The sequence below is a fragment of the Mobula birostris genome, chromosome X (genome assembly GCF_030028105.1).
Source record: "Mobula birostris isolate sMobBir1 chromosome X, sMobBir1.hap1, whole genome shotgun sequence".
Lineage (NCBI taxonomy): Eukaryota > Metazoa > Chordata > Chondrichthyes > Myliobatiformes > Myliobatidae > Mobula > Mobula birostris.
This window is the reverse complement of record NC_092402.1, coordinates 51,024,709-51,041,615: the sequence shown is the minus strand read 5'-3', so window position 1 is coordinate 51,041,615 and position 16,907 is coordinate 51,024,709. Positions and strand designations below refer to the sequence as shown.

The window sequence follows — 16,907 nt, the reverse complement described above, 5'->3', positions numbered from 1 at the left end:
GCACAATTTGTTCTGTGTAATGTGCCTGTAAATATGGAGCACTCTTGATTGCCATTAAGAGTTTACTGCCGGCCTCTCCTTGACCCACTGGCTGCTTGGCAGGTCACTGCACACAGAGGAACTAACCCTGGGGGATCGTCAGCTGTGTGGGACCTTGGTAAGGTCACGGCAGACTTGTGGGACAGCAGAGATTTGAGGATCAAGCAGTTAAGATGGAGGGGAATTTGACGTCTGGAGAATTTCCTTTGCCCAGAGAGCGGTGAATCAGTGGAAGTTTGGTGGGAATTTTGACACTGGAGATGAGGGATTTGTACAGGAGCATGAAACAGAGTGGAAGAGCTATTACCCAATGCCCCTCCCATGTTTTGAAGGGTCCCTCAAGTTCTGGGGTTTGTATGGGGCCCTTCACCTGAAGGGGAAGCCAGCAGACAGCTGTATCACCATTAACATAAACAGGAATCTTGCACAGCAGAGATAGGGAGGGTGTGGCTGTCATCTCACGGCTGTACCTTTGGTTGCGAAACATGTAGGCAGTAGTTACAAGCCTGTCATTTTGACCTGTACTGGTCCCAGTGTCTACTCTCATCTCCCCTCCCGCCACTTCTGTCCCCTGGTCATGTTCTTCAACCATCCCTACTATTTACCCCCAGGCCCTTCCTATGGGAGTGAGCCCTACATATTTCCTTGCTGTCTTGGTTTCTGCTAGGTTCCCAGCTGGAGTAACCAGGGAGAGTCTTGCAATGATGGGTCTTCGTCAAAGAGCTACATGTGTGCCCATTAGACTGTTCTACTTCTGTTTATTATAGGAGATGGTGCCCATCAAAAAATTTTACTCTGGGGACTCCCATTTATTGAGGAAGATGCAGTGAGGATTAACATGGTCAAGAGTAGCCAGCAATTCACTCGCAGCACACTCATCCACTTCACACCCAGGTAGTCTGAGATGGTCTTGACAGCCTGCTCCTCTGGAATTCAGATCCCTCTGTGACTCCTGCCTGTCTGCATCACTGGCTCTGGGTCCTTTAAATCTCGGACCTCAGCACTCAGCCAGCTGTTGTTGCTAACCTGTTGTCACCTACTTGACTCAGGAACTGTCTCCCAACGTCTCTCCATCTCCTCTCTGTGTGCTGCCCCCTCCCCATATATGTGTGTGTGCCCCTCCTTCAGCTGCCCAGGTTCCTGAGCTCTGGAGCTCCCTACATGTCCCCAGCTCCCTTTCTTTCCCCTCCTTCAGCTGTCTGGGACCCTCCCCCACATCCCTAGCCCTTCCTCAGAGGACAACCCTTTTTCCCCTGGTGAATTGTTTCTGTCTCCCAATGTGAGTACATTCTGTTATGAATTAAGGGGAGTGGATCTGTGGGCTCACCAACCCATTGTGGAAAGATACCCATCCCTACAGTCTAGGAACCAACGTTCCCAATCACATTCTGTAGCGATGCAGGACTCCCAGACCACCGTTGCTTCATGTGCTTGTGGGATATGGGGACATTTCACAAGCTGTGGGGAAAGTCATTGTTTCTTCTCATGCCTCTGCATCATCATGCAGGGTCACTGACCCAGTGGCAGGTGCACTAGAAGGTCACTGCCCACCCCCATCTGTTTGCTGCCACCAAATCTCTGCTTGGTCAGCACTTGGCTTTGCTATTTATAATCTTCCAGAGCTTCACAAGTGACCATGCTCCTTTCTGTGCTTTCTCTCCACAGAGCTGTACAGAGACACAGACCGAACAGAGGCCTTGGGTTAGAAGGCAGTGACTGACGGGGAACTGCAGTAGCCCCAGCTACAGCGTTTCCCTGTGTTACAGAGGGGTTGCCTTTCTAGAAAACTGTCTCCCTGTTGCTTCCCATGTCATAAGTGGAGATTTGCTCCTTTGAGAAATATTTCCCCTCAGCATTACTGTAGGTGCATGGTCTGTAGGCAAGAGAGTCCTGCATGTGTTGGAGGCAGAAGAAAAAGAATTCTTAAATATCTAGAGATGGATATTGCATTGTAGGTAAAGATTGAGGGATATGAGTGAAATGCAAGCACCTTGGTCAGTATGGAGAAGATGGGCCAAAGGGCCTCTTTCCGTGTTGTATTACTCTGACTCTTATCAGTAGAAGAGATTGATTTCGGTTTTAACGCAAATCTCAAATGGCCTCCCATTGTGAACCTTGCCCTGGGTAAACTAGTTCAACACTCTGTATACATATGAGTGAACTTTAGGTTCTGTACCTCATATTTTTCCACAGTGATTAGTCAGTTTTGTAAAGGTGAATTTTGGATGTGTGCACTGTATTCACGGTTTATCGTGTTTCCTGGATAGGTGGGTGGAGGTTGTGAAGAGGTTTCCAGGGGGATTTGTTAATTTAAAATATATTTTATTCTTAATATAGATACATTAATTGTACTTTAGAATATGGAACAGGACAGGCCATTTGGCCCACAATGTTGTGTTGATCTTGATACCAATCTATACTGAATATCCTCCTGTGTATCATCTATATCATATAACAATTACAGCACGGAAACAGGCCATCTCGGCCCTTCTAGTCCGTGCTGAACGTTTACTCTCACCTAGTCCCACCGACCTGCACTCAGCCCATAACCCTCCATTCCTTTCCTGTCCATATATCTATCCAATTTAACTTTAAACGACAACATCGAACCTGCCTCAACCATTTCTGCTGGAAGCTCGTTCCACACAGCTACCACTCTCTGAGTAAAGAAGTTCCCCCTCATGTTACCCCTAAACTTTTGCCCTTTAACTCTCAGCTCATGTCCTTTTGTTTGAATCTCCCCTACTCTCAATGGAAAAAGCCTATCCACGTCAACTCTATCTATCTATCCCCCTCATAATTTTAAATACCTCTATCAAGTCCCCCTTCAACCTTCTACGCTCCAAAGGATAAAGATCCAACTTGTTCAACCTTTCTCTGTAACTTAGGAGATGAAACCCAGGTAACATTCTAGTAAATCTTCTCTGTACTCTCTCTCCATTCCCTTCATTAACTCTAGCAAACTGCATGCTTCCATCACCACCACTGGTAACCATAAGACATAGGAGCAGAATTAGACTATTTGGTCCATCAAGTCTGCTCTGCCATGTCATCATAGCTGACATTTTTTCCCTCAACCACATTCTCTTGCCTTCTCCTCCTAACCTTTGATGCCCTGATTAGTCAAGAACCTATCAAGCTCTGCTGTATGTATGACTTGGCCTCCACAGCCATCTATGGTAATGAATTCCACAGGTTCACCAGCCTCTGGCTAAACACATTCCTTCTCACTTCTGTTCTAATCTAAATGGATGTGTATGTATATACATACTTCTCGCGTCTCCTTTAAACTCCACCCACCACCACCACCACTAACCTTAATGTCTGTCCTCTGGTGTTTGATGTCTCTAACTCTTGGGGAAAGGATTCTGGCTGTTTATCCTGCCTTATTTTAAAAACTCCCTGGTCTCCCCTCAGCCTCTGACTGACCATGGTATCTCATTTAAAAATGTCACAGAGCCCTGCAGGCTGGGTGCAGGGAGGATATTTCCCCACTAGGAAGTCCCAATCTCAGAATGAAGGGTTGGCCTTTCAGGGCAGAGATGTGGCGAATTTTCTTCCCCCAGAGATGGGGATGGAGTGTGGTGAATTTTTGGAACTCTCACCTAAGGCTTAGTGAGGTTCAGTCACTGAGTTCATTCAAACCTACAGCACATGTGCCGAACGTACTTACTTTAGAAACTACCTAGGGTAATTTTTCTAAGCTTCATGTACCTATCCAGGAGTCTCTTAAAAGACTCTATCGTACCTGCTCCACCACGGTCGCTGGCAGCCCAGTCCACGCACTACCCACTTTCTGCATTAAAAAAAAACTTACCACTGACATCCCCTCTGTGCCTACTCCCCAGCACCTTAAAACTCTGCCCTCTTGTGTTAGCCGTTTCAGCCTTGGGAAAAAGCCTCTGACTATCCACACGATCAATGCCTCTCATCATCTTATATACCTCTATCAGGTCACCTCTCATCCTCTGCCGCTCCAAGGAGAAAAGGCCGAGTTCACTCAATCTATTCTCATAAGGCATGCTCCCCAATCCAGGCAACAACCTTGTAAATCTCCCCTGCACCCTTTCTATAGTTTCCACATCCTTCCTGTAGTGAGGCAACCAGAACTGAGCACAGTACTCCAAGTGGGGTCTGACCAGGGTCCTATATAGCTGTAACATTGTAGCTGATGACTAGACCTATGTGTATCGAGGGATATGGAGATAGTGCAGGAAAATTCCTTGGAGTGTAGGAGAGTGAGGGGAGATCTTATAAAGGTGTACAAAATTATGAAGGGTATAGATTGGATGAATGCAAGCAGGCTTTTTCCACTGAAGGTGAGTGAGACGAGAGCTAGAAGTCATAGGCTTGGGGAGAAGGGCGAAATATTTGAGGGGAATTACTTCACTCGGGGTGATGTGAATTTGGAATGAGCTGCTAGTGGAAGTGGTGGATGATTTCAATTGTAACGTTTAAGAGCAGTTTGGAAGGGAAGGGTATGGAGGGCTGTGGCTCGGGTGTGGGTAGATGGGGCTAGGCAGAAAAAGTTTATCATGGACCAGATGGGCCTGTTTTCTGTGCTGTAGTGCTTTGACTTTTGACCGTAAATGGTGCTGAGGTAAATTATTCCTGGATGTTGTGAGACGGGAGAGTAGGGCTTCAAGGGCCAAATGGCCAGGCTCTTTGTTCTAAGCTCATAGAATTGCACAACAGAGAAAAAAGCCATTCAGCCCCTCTCGTCCATGCTGACTGTCGTACTTTACGCTTGGTCCATATTCCCCCTTACCTTGTCTTTCCATGCTTTAGTCCCAGTAATCTGCCCAGCGGATTATCAGCACCCAATTGCCCACCATTGAGAACATCTACCATAAACGCTGCCTGGGCAGGGTGAAAAGCATTATCAAGGATGCATCTCACCCTAATCATGGACTTTTTACCCTCCTCCATCTGGTAGGCACTACAGGAGCCTCTGCTCCTGCACCAGCAGGCACAGGAAGAACTTCTTCCCTGAGGCTGTGACATTGCTGAACCTCACCTCACAGCGCTAAGCAATATTGCACCCATATTGTACTGCCTCAGTACTTTTATATTTGTGTGCTGTAGCACTTACTTTTTATTCACAGTTATTTTGTAAATAATACTATTCTCTTGCACTTCTGGTTAGATGCTAATTGCATTTCATTGGCTTTGTATCTGTACTCAGCACAATGACAATTAAGTTGAATCTAATCTAAATCTAATCTTTGTACAGTACCCATCTCTTATCACCTCATCTTGCAGTTTGTTCCATACACCCACCACCCTCTGGAAAACTTTACTCCTTGGGTCCCCTTTAAATTCTTTCCCCTCTCACCTTGAACCAATGCCTTCTGGTTTTGGACACCACTTCTGGGGGAAAAAAAGCTGACCATCCACCTTAACTAATCAGAATCAGGTTTATTATTACTGACGTATGTTATGAAATTTGTTGTTTTGTGCCAGCAGTACACTGCAAAATAGGAACAGTGAGGTAGTTCATGGACCATTCAGAAATCTGATGGTAAAGGAGAAGAAGCTGTTCTTGAATCGTTGAACATGCACCTTCAGGCTCCTGTTTCCACCCTGATGGTATTAATGAGAAGAGGGCATGTTCCAGGATGGGGTGCTGTCTTCTTGACGGGAGGGTTCTGCCCATGCTGGAGTGGCTGAGTTACAACCCTCCGTTCCCTCTTGCAATCTTATGCATTGGAACCTCTATACCTGACAGTAATGCAACGAGTTAGGATGCTCTCCACAGTACATACCAAATCTCTTCAAACTCCTAATGAAATATAGCTGCTGTCATGCCGCCTTTGTGATTGCATTAATGTGTTGGGCCTGGGATAGATTCCCGGAGATGCTGCCTCCCAGGAATTTGAACCTGCTCACCTTTTCCACTGCTGACCCCTCATTAAGGACTGGTGTGTGTTCTCCTGAATTCTCCTTCCTGAAATCCACAATAAATTCCTTGGTCTTGCTGATGTTGAGTGCAAGGTTGTTGTTAGGATACTACTCAACTAGCCGAATCCGTCTCACTCCTGTGCACCTCTCACAGCCACCTCAGGTTCTGCTGACAACGGTGGTCTCATCGGTGAATTTTATAGATGGTGTTTGAGCTGTATCTAGCCATACAGTTATGAGTGTAGAGCAGTGGGCTAAGTATGCATTGCTGAAGTGTCTGTTATTTGTCAGTGAAAACCCTTTTGAGTTTATAAACCTTTATTAAGTCACCCCTCAGCCCCATTCCTACACTTAAACTGAGTGGGGGGAGGTGTGTAGCCTATCCAGTCTCTCCTTATAATCCAACCCCTCTAGTCTCAGTAACACCTTCTTGAATTTTTCCTGCATTCTGTCTGGTTTAACAGCCCACCTCACTGAAAGTGAAGCAATCAGACTTATACTCCCCTCTCAGCAGAACCCTGTGACCTTTAGTTCCCGGCTCACCTACCCTGGAACCGAAGCCCCTGACTACCGTAATTATTTTGTAAATCTTTTCTTTGATAAACTCTAATCAGTCTCTTCGAGCTGCGGGTGGGGAAGGTACCCACAAGGAGGTTTGAAATCTGCCAGTGAGGAGGAGGAGAACTGCTCAGTAACTGCCACTGAAGACTGAGAGCAGATTTTCGGGTGGGGGGAAGTGGCGTGGAAGATAGTGACTCTGAGACTGTGAAGCTCTCGATCTTGCCCTCCTCAGGCCAGGCTCTGGAAAATGGATCATGCGCAAGTAGAAGGGATGAGAGACAATTAGTTCTGCTCGGCTGGAGGACCTGTTGAATGTTATCGCTGTAGATTTTTTTGTGTTGATGGGGTGGGGGGGGGGGTGGAGTTGCGATGCCTCCCAGTCTGTGGCCTTGGGTCTACTTGGGGAGTGTTACGCCTGTATGGTGTAAGTGGACAAAGGGGTGAGGAGTAGCACGTAGTCCGTGTTCCTAACTTTTCCCATCCGTTCTTCTCCCACAGGTGCCCCCATCTCAGAAATCTAGACTGAGTGATCGGCTTGCATAAATCCAGTGCAAGATGAATGTCTTCGACAGAACCCTGAACTTGGACAGCCTGTTCAAGTTCTCCCAGATGTAAGTGGTACTCGGGATGGTCAGAGTGAGTGGGGTGGTGTGGTGGTGGGAGAAAGGTAGAGACAGTTCAGATTATCACTGGGATGGGACTATATCCCAGAGTTGTTGGTGTTGGTGCTCCCCAGTGTGTGAAATGTATTCTACCTGTCCCACTGCTCTCTTGCAGATCGTACTCCACACAGCAACACCTGAAAAAAGTCTACGCCAGCCTGGCCATCTGCATGTTCCTGGCAGCAGCTGGAGCCTATATCCATGTGGTTACCAGGCTCTTCCAGGTAAGGGTGGGGGCACAACGTTTGCTTTACATTCCCTCTCCCACTGGTCATTCCCGGTCACTCCTGGTCAGATTGGTTCCTCTGTAGGAGAGGAATCGATAGTGGTTCCAACTGGGCTTTTGCTCTGGTCCCTCTCCCAGAAATGGCCCTGATCGTGGAGACACTAGAGACTGCAGATGTTGGAACCTGGAGCTATATGACAGACGCTGGAGGAACTCGGTGGGTCAGGCAACATCTGTGGAGGGAAATGGACAATATCAATTCTTCACTTTCTTCCCCTGATGCTGCCTTGGTTTGCTGCGTTCCTCCTGTGCCATTGTATTGTGCTATGACCATCTGCTGGGGCACAGTCTAAATAATCCTCCTCCCAGAGATAAACCAATAATTATTCCCACAGGGTGGAATGACACAGGACACTTGGTCATGTTGGTCCTTCTCCAGCAATAAAACAATGTCCATTCTCCCCTCCCTCCCCAATGCCCTGAGTCTCTGCTTCCTCCATCAGGATACTGTCTCTAAAACCTTGGGGCCTGTGCTCACTCTATCAGGATCCTCCCTCCCCAAGACACTGGGGTCTCTGGTGTCTCAATCCCCTGTCCCACTGCTGTCTCTGGTACTGTTGAGATGCAGCAAAGATCAGCAGTGTGTCTGTGGCTGCTGCCTCCTCCTTGCTGCCAGGACCAGGTGGGTTGATCCCAGTGCCAGCCAGGTTCACATGGGACCTCCCTCTGGTGGGTGGATTGGGGTGGGGGGGTGGTGAGACAGCCCCAGAATCAGTGAAGGGTTACCTGACGGAGATGCGGCTGTTACAGGGTGGGATGCTGTCTACGCTGATCTCCCTGGGCCTCATCGCCTGGCTGGCGTTCACCCCTCACAGCCTGGAGAACGAAAAGCGGCGGCTGTGCATCCTGGCTGCCTTCGCCTTCTTCACAGGTAACTGCCTGAAGCACAAAGCCTCGCTCGTGCCTGGCGGGGAGTGCGTTGGTGGGTGGGGGATACCAACTGTGCCACAGGTAAAAAGGGGTGGATCCTCTTCTTCCCCCCCCCCCCCCCCTCAGAGGAGGAGGAATCAGACAGAATTTCTATTGAGTTAGGAAATCGGGAGACCGAACATAAGACCCAAAGTTGGAAGGTAAAGCGGTTCAAAGGAGAGTCCTTTTTGCAGAAAGTGAGGCAGCAAAAATGTCGAGATATCAGGGCATGGGGCAGCTGAAGGAGGATGAAGTGCATGGGCACAGATGGGGTTACAGAGATAGGGAGGCGTTTGGGGCAGGTGAGGGTTAAATGGATGGGGAGGGGTGTTAGGGATGTGGGATGTAGAGGAGGGAGGACATTGCAGAGGCAGGGATGAGCGTAGGAGAGAGAGGGTGTCACAGAGACTGGGAGGGGTTCACAGATTTTCCAGTGGAGGCTTGATGTGGATTTATTGTGCCTCACCGGTGTGCTGTGGAGTGTCAGATCCTATGTGGCTCCCGAGCAGGGATCCATGTACACCCTGCCGTGCTGACAGGATTGGGGGTGGGGAGGGTTGTTGGGTGAACAGACCTTGGAATACTTTGAAGACAGGTCTGGGCAGCGCTTGGAGTTGTCCTTGCGTGACTGGGTTGACAGTCTGACGGCCGCCTCTTGACACTGGTGGTTACTCAGTGATAATTGTTAAGCACAATGAATTCTGTTGCTTGACTATTTCATCACCCCTTCTCTCTTCCCTTCTTTGCGCCCTGTTTCAGGTACTGGTCTGGGCCCGCTGATGGATTTTGTCATTTCATTCAACCCAGCGTAAGTCTCTTGAGTGATTGTGTCGAGCCCAGGGATGGATTCGGAAGGATGGTTAATGCGGCTGGGCTGGGGTGTGGATCAGGAGACACGGAGAGGGGTGTGGGGACTGGGTTGTGGGTCAGGAGACACGGAGAGGGGTGTGGGGACTGGGTTGTGGGTCAGGAGACACGGAGAGGGGTGTGGGGACTGGGTTGTGGGTCAGGAGACATGGAGTGGTGTGACTGTGAAGGGCTTTTGGAGCATCAACTGCCTGTCATCTTGGGCTTTGAGCATGGCTCTCAATGTATCGCTTGCCTTCACAGCATCGTCCCAACTGCCTTCGTGGTCTCTGCGTTGATCTTCTGTTGCTTCACGCTCAGCGCCCTATACGCCCAGCGGCGCAGCTACCTCTTTCTGGGAGGTGAGTGCTTCTGTTGTGTCTTCACCAGTGCCATGCTTAAGCACTGTCAATCCCCCTATCTGTGACAGGTGCGTTCCCTAACCCCAACCCCCAGAAATAATTGTCCCGCACATTGATTGACCTCTGTGAGGTTGGGGATATCCAGAGTGCAGCACAAAGACTCCTTGTCTCTGTCTGAAATCGTGTAGCACCTCATTGGTGCCATACAGTGGTGTGCTGTCTCTGTGCCTGGAGAGCTGCAAGTCAAATCTGGGTCAGGGAGTCTCAGTGGTTGGTGGTGAGGACCCAGCTGTGAGGGAGATTGATTCCTTTCTCAATCCCATCTGTGTGTGATTCTCAAGGCATAGAAGCAGAATCTCACTGTTTGGCCCATTGAGTCTGTATTACCATTTATTATGGCTGATTTATTTTCCTGTTTTGGAATTTATTTTTTTATTGAAGTTCATCATCAAACATTTCCATAAGATGTATTTCAGATACTGTACATATCATAGTCATATTTGTACAAATCTCCACATAATATTTATCTGAGTTATACACTTATAGAAAGGAGAGGAAAGAAAGAACAAGCAAAAGGAGAAAACTATGTACAAAGTAGGGAGTGATTTTTTTTTTACAACATATCCATTGATTTGTGAGAATAAAATCAGGCCTATGAGGTGTAATGTAGTTGAACCATTTTTCCCAGTATGAATGAAATTGTTCAAACTTATGATTAACAGATGCTGTTATCTTCTCCATTTTGTAAATGTCCATTGTAATTTCCATCCATACATTTAAGGTTTGGCTCTCCTGTGATAACCATTTCCTGGTAAGGGTCTTTTTACCAGCCACCAGCAGTACATTCATTAAATATTTGTCTCTTTTCAACCATTCTTGAGGTATATACCCAAAATATATGGTCTTACTTTCTAAGGGTATTTCACATTTAAAAATGTCTTGTAGGGTATTGTGTATCCCACTCCAATAGTCTTTGATAACGGGGCATTCCCAGAAAATATAATGGTTTGCATTTTGATTTCCATAATTTCTCCAAACAGGGAGGTTACTATCATAGTCATACTTTATTGATCCCGGGGGAAATTGGTTAAATCATAATGGGATTTCTGAGAGGGTGTAATAAAATATCTTATCAAGTGTTTCCATCTGAACTCCCTCCATTTCTGTGCATTAGTACACTTCCATTGATACCTCCATATTATTGCCCATTCTTCTTATTTTCCTTCTCAACCCCATTCTCCTGCTTTTTTCCCCCCAACCTTTGCCGAGCTTACTAATCAATAGCCTATCAACCTCTACCTTAAATACACCCAATGAGTTGACTTCCCCAGCCACCTGTGGCAACGAATTCCACAGATTCACTACCCTCTGGCTAAAGAAATTCCTCCATCTGCTCTAAATGGACCTCTTTGTATTCTGAAGTTATGCCCTTTGGTCCTAGACTCCTCCACTATAGGAAACAGCCTCTCCACATCCACTTTATCTGGGCCTTTAAGATTTGGTAGCATTCAATGAGATTTCCACTCATTCCTCAAAGAGTACAAACCTGGAGCCATCACATGCTCCTCATACATTAACCCTTTCATTCCCAGAATCATTCTTGTAAACCTCTGGACTATGTGTCATGCCGGCAACCTGGGTACTTGATGCTGTCACATGCACATTTTGTGAAGATTATTTTTAGTTATGGGTAATGGATGTGGGTCTGCCCACCTCCTGGACAGGCTGGCACAGAAAGTGATTGGTGGAAAATATAGGAGGGATATCAGAGGCAGGTTTTTTTTGAGTGGTGAGGATGTGGAACACCATACAGGGGTGGTGGTAGAGGCAGATACATTAGGGAGATTTAAGATGTTCTTAGGCACATGGATGATAGAAAAATGGAGGGCTATTTGGGAGGAAACGGTTAGATTGATCTTGGAGTAGGTTAAGAGGTTGGCATATTGTGGGCCAAAGGTTCTGTTCTGTGCCCTTCTGTTCTATGTATCCACCTATCTATGTTCCTCATAGTTTCATAAACCTTTATTAATTCACCCCTCAACTTCCTCTCCAGGGAAAACAGTCCCAGCCTGTCCAGTTTCTCATAACTCAAGCTCTCTAATTATGTAACATCCTGTTGGACCTTTTCTGCACCTTCTCCAGCTTAATGACATCCTTCCTATAGCAGGGTGACCAGAAATGTACACAGGACTCCAAAGGTGGCCTTGTCCATCTGCAACATACTCCCCTAACTCTTGTACTTTGTCTAGTGAAGGACCGGCTGTGATGTGTCACCTTGTTCTCTGTCCTGTTGGTCATGCCCACAGCTCTCACCCTTGCCATCCCACCTACCTTTGGTCTGAGCTGCATGCATAGGTGTTCAATCAGGGAAATGCCCTCTGCTCTCTGACACTGTGAAAGTTGCAGAAAGAGAAGAGTCAAGATAATAAGCTGACACATTGTGCAGACATAATGCAACCACCCAGCTTCTTCAAAGCCTCACTTCCACTTTGTTTCCCCTTTCTGTTCAAGCCTGGTAGTAAGGTCACCAGGCATACAAGACAAGATAAAGATGCAAAGGATTCTAGGGAACTTGTCTGACTAATTCTAGAATATAATTGGCCTTTAACATGTAAATTTTGATGGTTATTAATGCCTGAATAAGTGTATTATGATTTGTACTTACTGTAATTATACAAATAAAAGAATTCATAATACACAGTTTCTATTGGAACGATTGCTAAAAATGGATAGTTTTGAACTGTAACTGCAGAACAATTTAGTGACTGGTTGAGCCTATGATTTTTATAAATGACTTCCACAAGAAAGTAGAAGAGTAGGTTAGTATGTTACAGATGACAAGGATGGTGGTGTAGATAGCGTAGAAGGTTATCATAGGTTACATGGGACATTGACAGGATACAGAGCTGGGTTCGGAAAGGGCAGATGGCGTTCAATTCAGAAAAGTGTGAAGTGATTCACTTTGCAAGGTCAAACTTGAAGGCAGATTACAGGGTTAATGGCAGGATTCTTAGCAGTGTGGAGTACAGAGGAGTCTTGGGGTCTACAACCATAAATCCCTCCAAGTTGCCTTGTAAGTTGTTAGGGTGGTTAAGAAGGCGTGCGGCGTGTTAGCCTTCATTAATTGGGATTGAGTTCAAGCGCCGTGAGGTAATATTGCAGCTTGATAAAACCCTGGTTAGACCACACTTGGAGTATTGTGTTCAGTTTGAGTTGCCCCATTAGAGGAAGGATGTGGAAGCTTGAGAGGCAGTGCAGAGGAGATTGACCAGGATGCTGCCTGGGTTGGAGGGTATGTCTTATGAGATCAGTTTGAGCAAGCTAGGGCTTTTCTCGAGGTATTTTTTTTTTTACACACAGTGGTGGGTATGCTGAATATACTGTTGAGCTAACAGTGGTAGAGGCAGATGCATTAGGGGCATTTGAGACTCCTAGATAGGTAGATGGATGAAAGAAGAATAGAGGATTATATGGGCAGGAAGGGTTAAATTGGTCTTAGAATATGTTAAAAGGTCAGCACGTTGTTGGTTGAAGGGCTTGTACTATGCTATCTTGTTCTATGAGCTGCCCTCCTTGTGCTCAAGTAAAAGTGTGATTGACAGCAAGCAGTGTACAAGTTATCATAGCCCAGTTAGTGGTGGGTGGGGCGGACCCTGTTGTACACTGGTTTAGTGTGGGGGTGGTGAAATAACGCCATCGTGCTCTCTTGCTGGCAGGTACCCTGATGTCACTCCTCGCTGTCCTCTGCTTCATGCCACTGGTCAACCTCTTCTTTGGATCGGTCCTGCTCTTCCAGGTACAAGCAGCTCTGGGTTGGTTTGGGGGTTGGACAGTCCATGGAGTGTGAAATTTTGGAGGGAGGTCAGAGGTTGTGGAACACCACCCTGCCCCTCCATTGCCACTGAAAGCAGCCCTGATTCTGTTCCCAGGCACAGCTGTACATCGGCCTCCTGGTTTTCTGTGGCTTTATCCTGTTTGACACCCAGCTCATCATTGAGAAAGCAGAGCATGGGGACAAGGACTACATATGGTGAGTGTCATCCTGTGGGTCTTGTGTCTATAGGATGCTGGGTCAGGATTTGTGTTTATGTCTGGTTTGAGTGTGTCAAGTGTGGTGTCTCTGTTCTTTACACGTGTTTGTCATGTCTACAGTGTGTGCTGCAATGTCCATGTGTGCTTTGTGCCCAGGGTGTGTGTCTGTATTGTGCGTGTGCCTATCTCTGAGGTGTGTGCTCCACTGACTGAAGTGGAATCCAGATTGGGTTTTGTGACCAAGCTGTCTGTCAATGCGGGGGTTAGTCAGTGGGGTGTCAATTGCTCTCAATTAACAGCCTGCCTGCCTCCCTCCCTCCCTCCCTCCCTCCCTCCCAGGCACTGTGTGGACCTGTTCTTGGACTTCATTGCAGTTTTCAGAAAGCTCATGTTGATACTTGGCATGAATGAGAAGGTGAGACCTCGACCTCCCATCTAACTTGCTCTAACTGTGTGTGCAGACATGAAGGAGGGTGCAGTGGGAGGTCTGGTAAGCAGAGGGAATAGATGAGAGACACAGGTGGAGAGAATGTCCCAATGAAACAGGCATTGATAAGAGCTTTAAAGTTTTGGGATGTAAATTAAACAGCATTTAAACAGCAACTGAATGGCATGAAATGGAACCTATCAAAATTAAAAGCCCAAGAGTGGATGTGGAGAGGATGTTTCCTACAATGGGGGAGTCTAGGATCAGAGGATACAGCCTCAGAATAGAAGGACATCCCTTTAGAACAGAGATGAGGAATTTCTTTAGCTAGGGTTTGGTGGATCTGTGGAATTCACTTTCATAGGTGGCTGTGCAGGCCAAGTCATTAGGTGTATTTAAAGCAGAGGTTCAGAGATTATTGATTAGTAAGGGTGTCAAAAGGTTATGGGAAGAAGACAGGAGAATGGAGTTGAGGGATAATTCAGCCATAATGGAATGGTGGAGCAGTCTTGATGAGGCAAATGGTCTAATTCTACTTTTATTTAATGGTCTAATGCAGGGGTTCCCAGCCTGGGGCCCATGGCATAAAAAAATTTGGGAACACAAAAGACCATAAGACATAGGAGCAGAATTAGGCCATTCACCCCGTTGAGTCCACCATGGCTGATCTAACCCCATACAGCTGCCTTCTCGCTGTATCAGTTGATGCCCTGATCAATCAGAAAACTATCAACTTCTGCCTTAAATATATGCACAGACTTGGCCTCCGCCACAGTCTGTGGCAGAGCATTCCACAGATTCACCACTCTGTGGCTTAAAAAAACTCTGTACCTCTGTTCTAAAAGGCCACCCCTCTATTTTGAGGCTGTGCCTTCTAGTTTTAGATAACCCTCATCATAGGGTGGATGTGGAGAGGATGTTTCCCAGCTAGTCCTGTAGGTTTCAATCAGGTCCCCCTGCATTCTTCTAAATTCCGGTGAGTACAGGCCCAAGGCTGCCAAACACGCCTCGTATGTTAACCCCTTCATTCCCAGAATCATCCTTGTGAACCTCCTCTGGACCCTCTGTAATGACAACACATCCTGAGATATGGGGCCCAAAACAGTTGACAGTATTGCAGGTGAGGCCTGACTAGTGTCTTAAAAGCCTCAGCATTATGTCCCTGCTTTGTTATTCTATTCCCGTTGAAATAAATGCCAACATCGCGTTTGCCGCCTTTACCACAGACTCAACCTGGAAATTAACCTTCTGGGAGTCTTGCAGGACGACTCCTGAGTCCCTCTGCACCTCTGATGTCTGAACCTTCTCCCCATTTGGATAATAGTCCGCACTATTGTTCCTTACCAAAGTGCCTTAAACACTGTATTCCATCTGCCTCTTTTTTTCCCCCCATTCTGCCATTTTGTCTAAGTCCTGCTGCAATCGCATTGCGTGCTCAGCACTGCCTACCCCTCCACCTATATTTGTATCATCTGCAAACTTTTGTCACAAAGCCATCAATTCCATTATCCAAATCATTGACAATGTGAAAAGTAGTGGTTCCAATACTGACCCCTGAGGAACACCACTAGTCACTGGCAGCCAAGCAGAAAAGGCCCCCTTTGTTCCCACTCAGTGACTCCTGCCTGTCAGCCATTCCTCTATCCATGCCAGTATTTTACCAGTAATGCTGTAGGATTTTATCATGTTGAGCAGCCTCCTGTGTGACACCTTGTCAAATGCCTTCTTATCTCATGGAAGGGTCTGCTAATGTGGGGAAAAGTGTTAGTGTGGGTGGGCAAGGAGGCCACTGTGAGCTGTTTCTGACCCTCAACATCAGCTTGGTAGAGGTCATTAAGGCAAAGTTTGACTATTGGGCCTGTTACTGAGGCATAAAAACACCAACACTGTGGTTTGTCTTTTCAGGAGAAGAAGAGAAGGAATGACTCCAAGTGAAGTGAATAAAACCACACCACACCTTCCCTTCCCTCCCCCCAGCAACATTAAACAGAATGATTGAGATGCTCAAGGTGAATGTGCTGCCTGTTTCTTCCTCAGCCTTGCTCTATCCTCATTTCTCCCACCTCTCCCAGCACCGTGTTACACCTCTTCACCTGCCTGAGTGGTGGGTCCAGGAGTCTTCACCCTCCCTCCTTGCTCCACAGGGGCCTGTTCATGAGGGTCTGGGACCAGGTACTGGGCAATCCCAGCCCTGACTTCCCTTCTGTGCCCCAACCATTCACTGTCTGCCCTTTTATCTGCTACAGAACATCCTGCTCTCACCAGACATAACCTGTGATCTCAGTCTGACCAGGGAGCTGTGCAAGTTCAAGGTGCATCATTGCTGCCTACCCCCTTCTCTCCCTATGACTGACCCCTCTGTTCATCTATCCATCTCCAATTCCCCCACTTTATTATTTCACTTACCCTCATTACTCTCCACCCCTCCCCTACCCCACTCCTTTTCAACTGCTGTAGAGGTGCCATTTCTCTACACCCCACCCTTTGCATGTTTAGATACACCCCCATTAGACTTTTAACCACTCTAGAGGTGCCATGATGTACAACTTTCTGATCTAACCCTCCCATGAGCCATCAGTTGCTGTGACATCTGCGGTTTGCTCTGAAGACTGGATTTTACAACTGTTAATTACTACACTGGTTTCTAATAAATGGACGATTTTGCCTTGTAGTGATTTTTGGCTTTTCTCTTTGGTTTATAAGTGTTTGTAAATCATCCCTTCAATTGGTCACTTGGTTATCCACTAGCTTGAGCTAATGTGACAGGTGAGGCACGAGGGAACAGTGGGGGTGGGGAAGGAAGAGGAGAATGGCAGTAGAGCGTGTTCTGATTGCTCTTCTACTATTCTTCTCTCCCCCCCCCCCCCCCCAAATCTCTCTGC

General features: G+C 47.0%; 1 protein-coding gene across 4 annotated transcripts in view; it reads left to right on the top strand.

Annotated features, from left to right (window-relative positions):
* The window catches only part of tegt (testis enhanced gene transcript (BAX inhibitor 1)), an 87,257-nt gene extending 70,561 nt beyond the window's left edge, over positions 1–16,696 (top strand). For 3 of the 4 annotated variants that reach the window (XM_072248602.1, XM_072248603.1, XM_072248601.1), the window contains exons 2-10: positions 7,000–7,112; positions 7,279–7,387; positions 8,200–8,320; positions 9,118–9,166; positions 9,469–9,566; positions 13,283–13,362; positions 13,496–13,596; positions 13,938–14,013; positions 15,931–16,696. In XM_072248602.1, the coding sequence (XP_072104703.1) occupies positions 7,057–7,112; positions 7,279–7,387; positions 8,200–8,320; positions 9,118–9,166; positions 9,469–9,566; positions 13,283–13,362; positions 13,496–13,596; positions 13,938–14,013; positions 15,931–15,960 (720 nt within the window). In that variant the 5' untranslated portion in view covers positions 7,000–7,056 and the 3' untranslated portion in view covers positions 15,961–16,696. The remainder of the gene's footprint in view (positions 1–6,999; positions 7,113–7,278; positions 7,388–8,199; positions 8,321–9,117; positions 9,167–9,468; positions 9,567–13,282; positions 13,363–13,495; positions 13,597–13,937; positions 14,014–15,930) is intronic. The other variant, XM_072248604.1, reaches the window with a different exon arrangement.
* Positions 16,697–16,907: the final 211 nt, after the last annotated feature.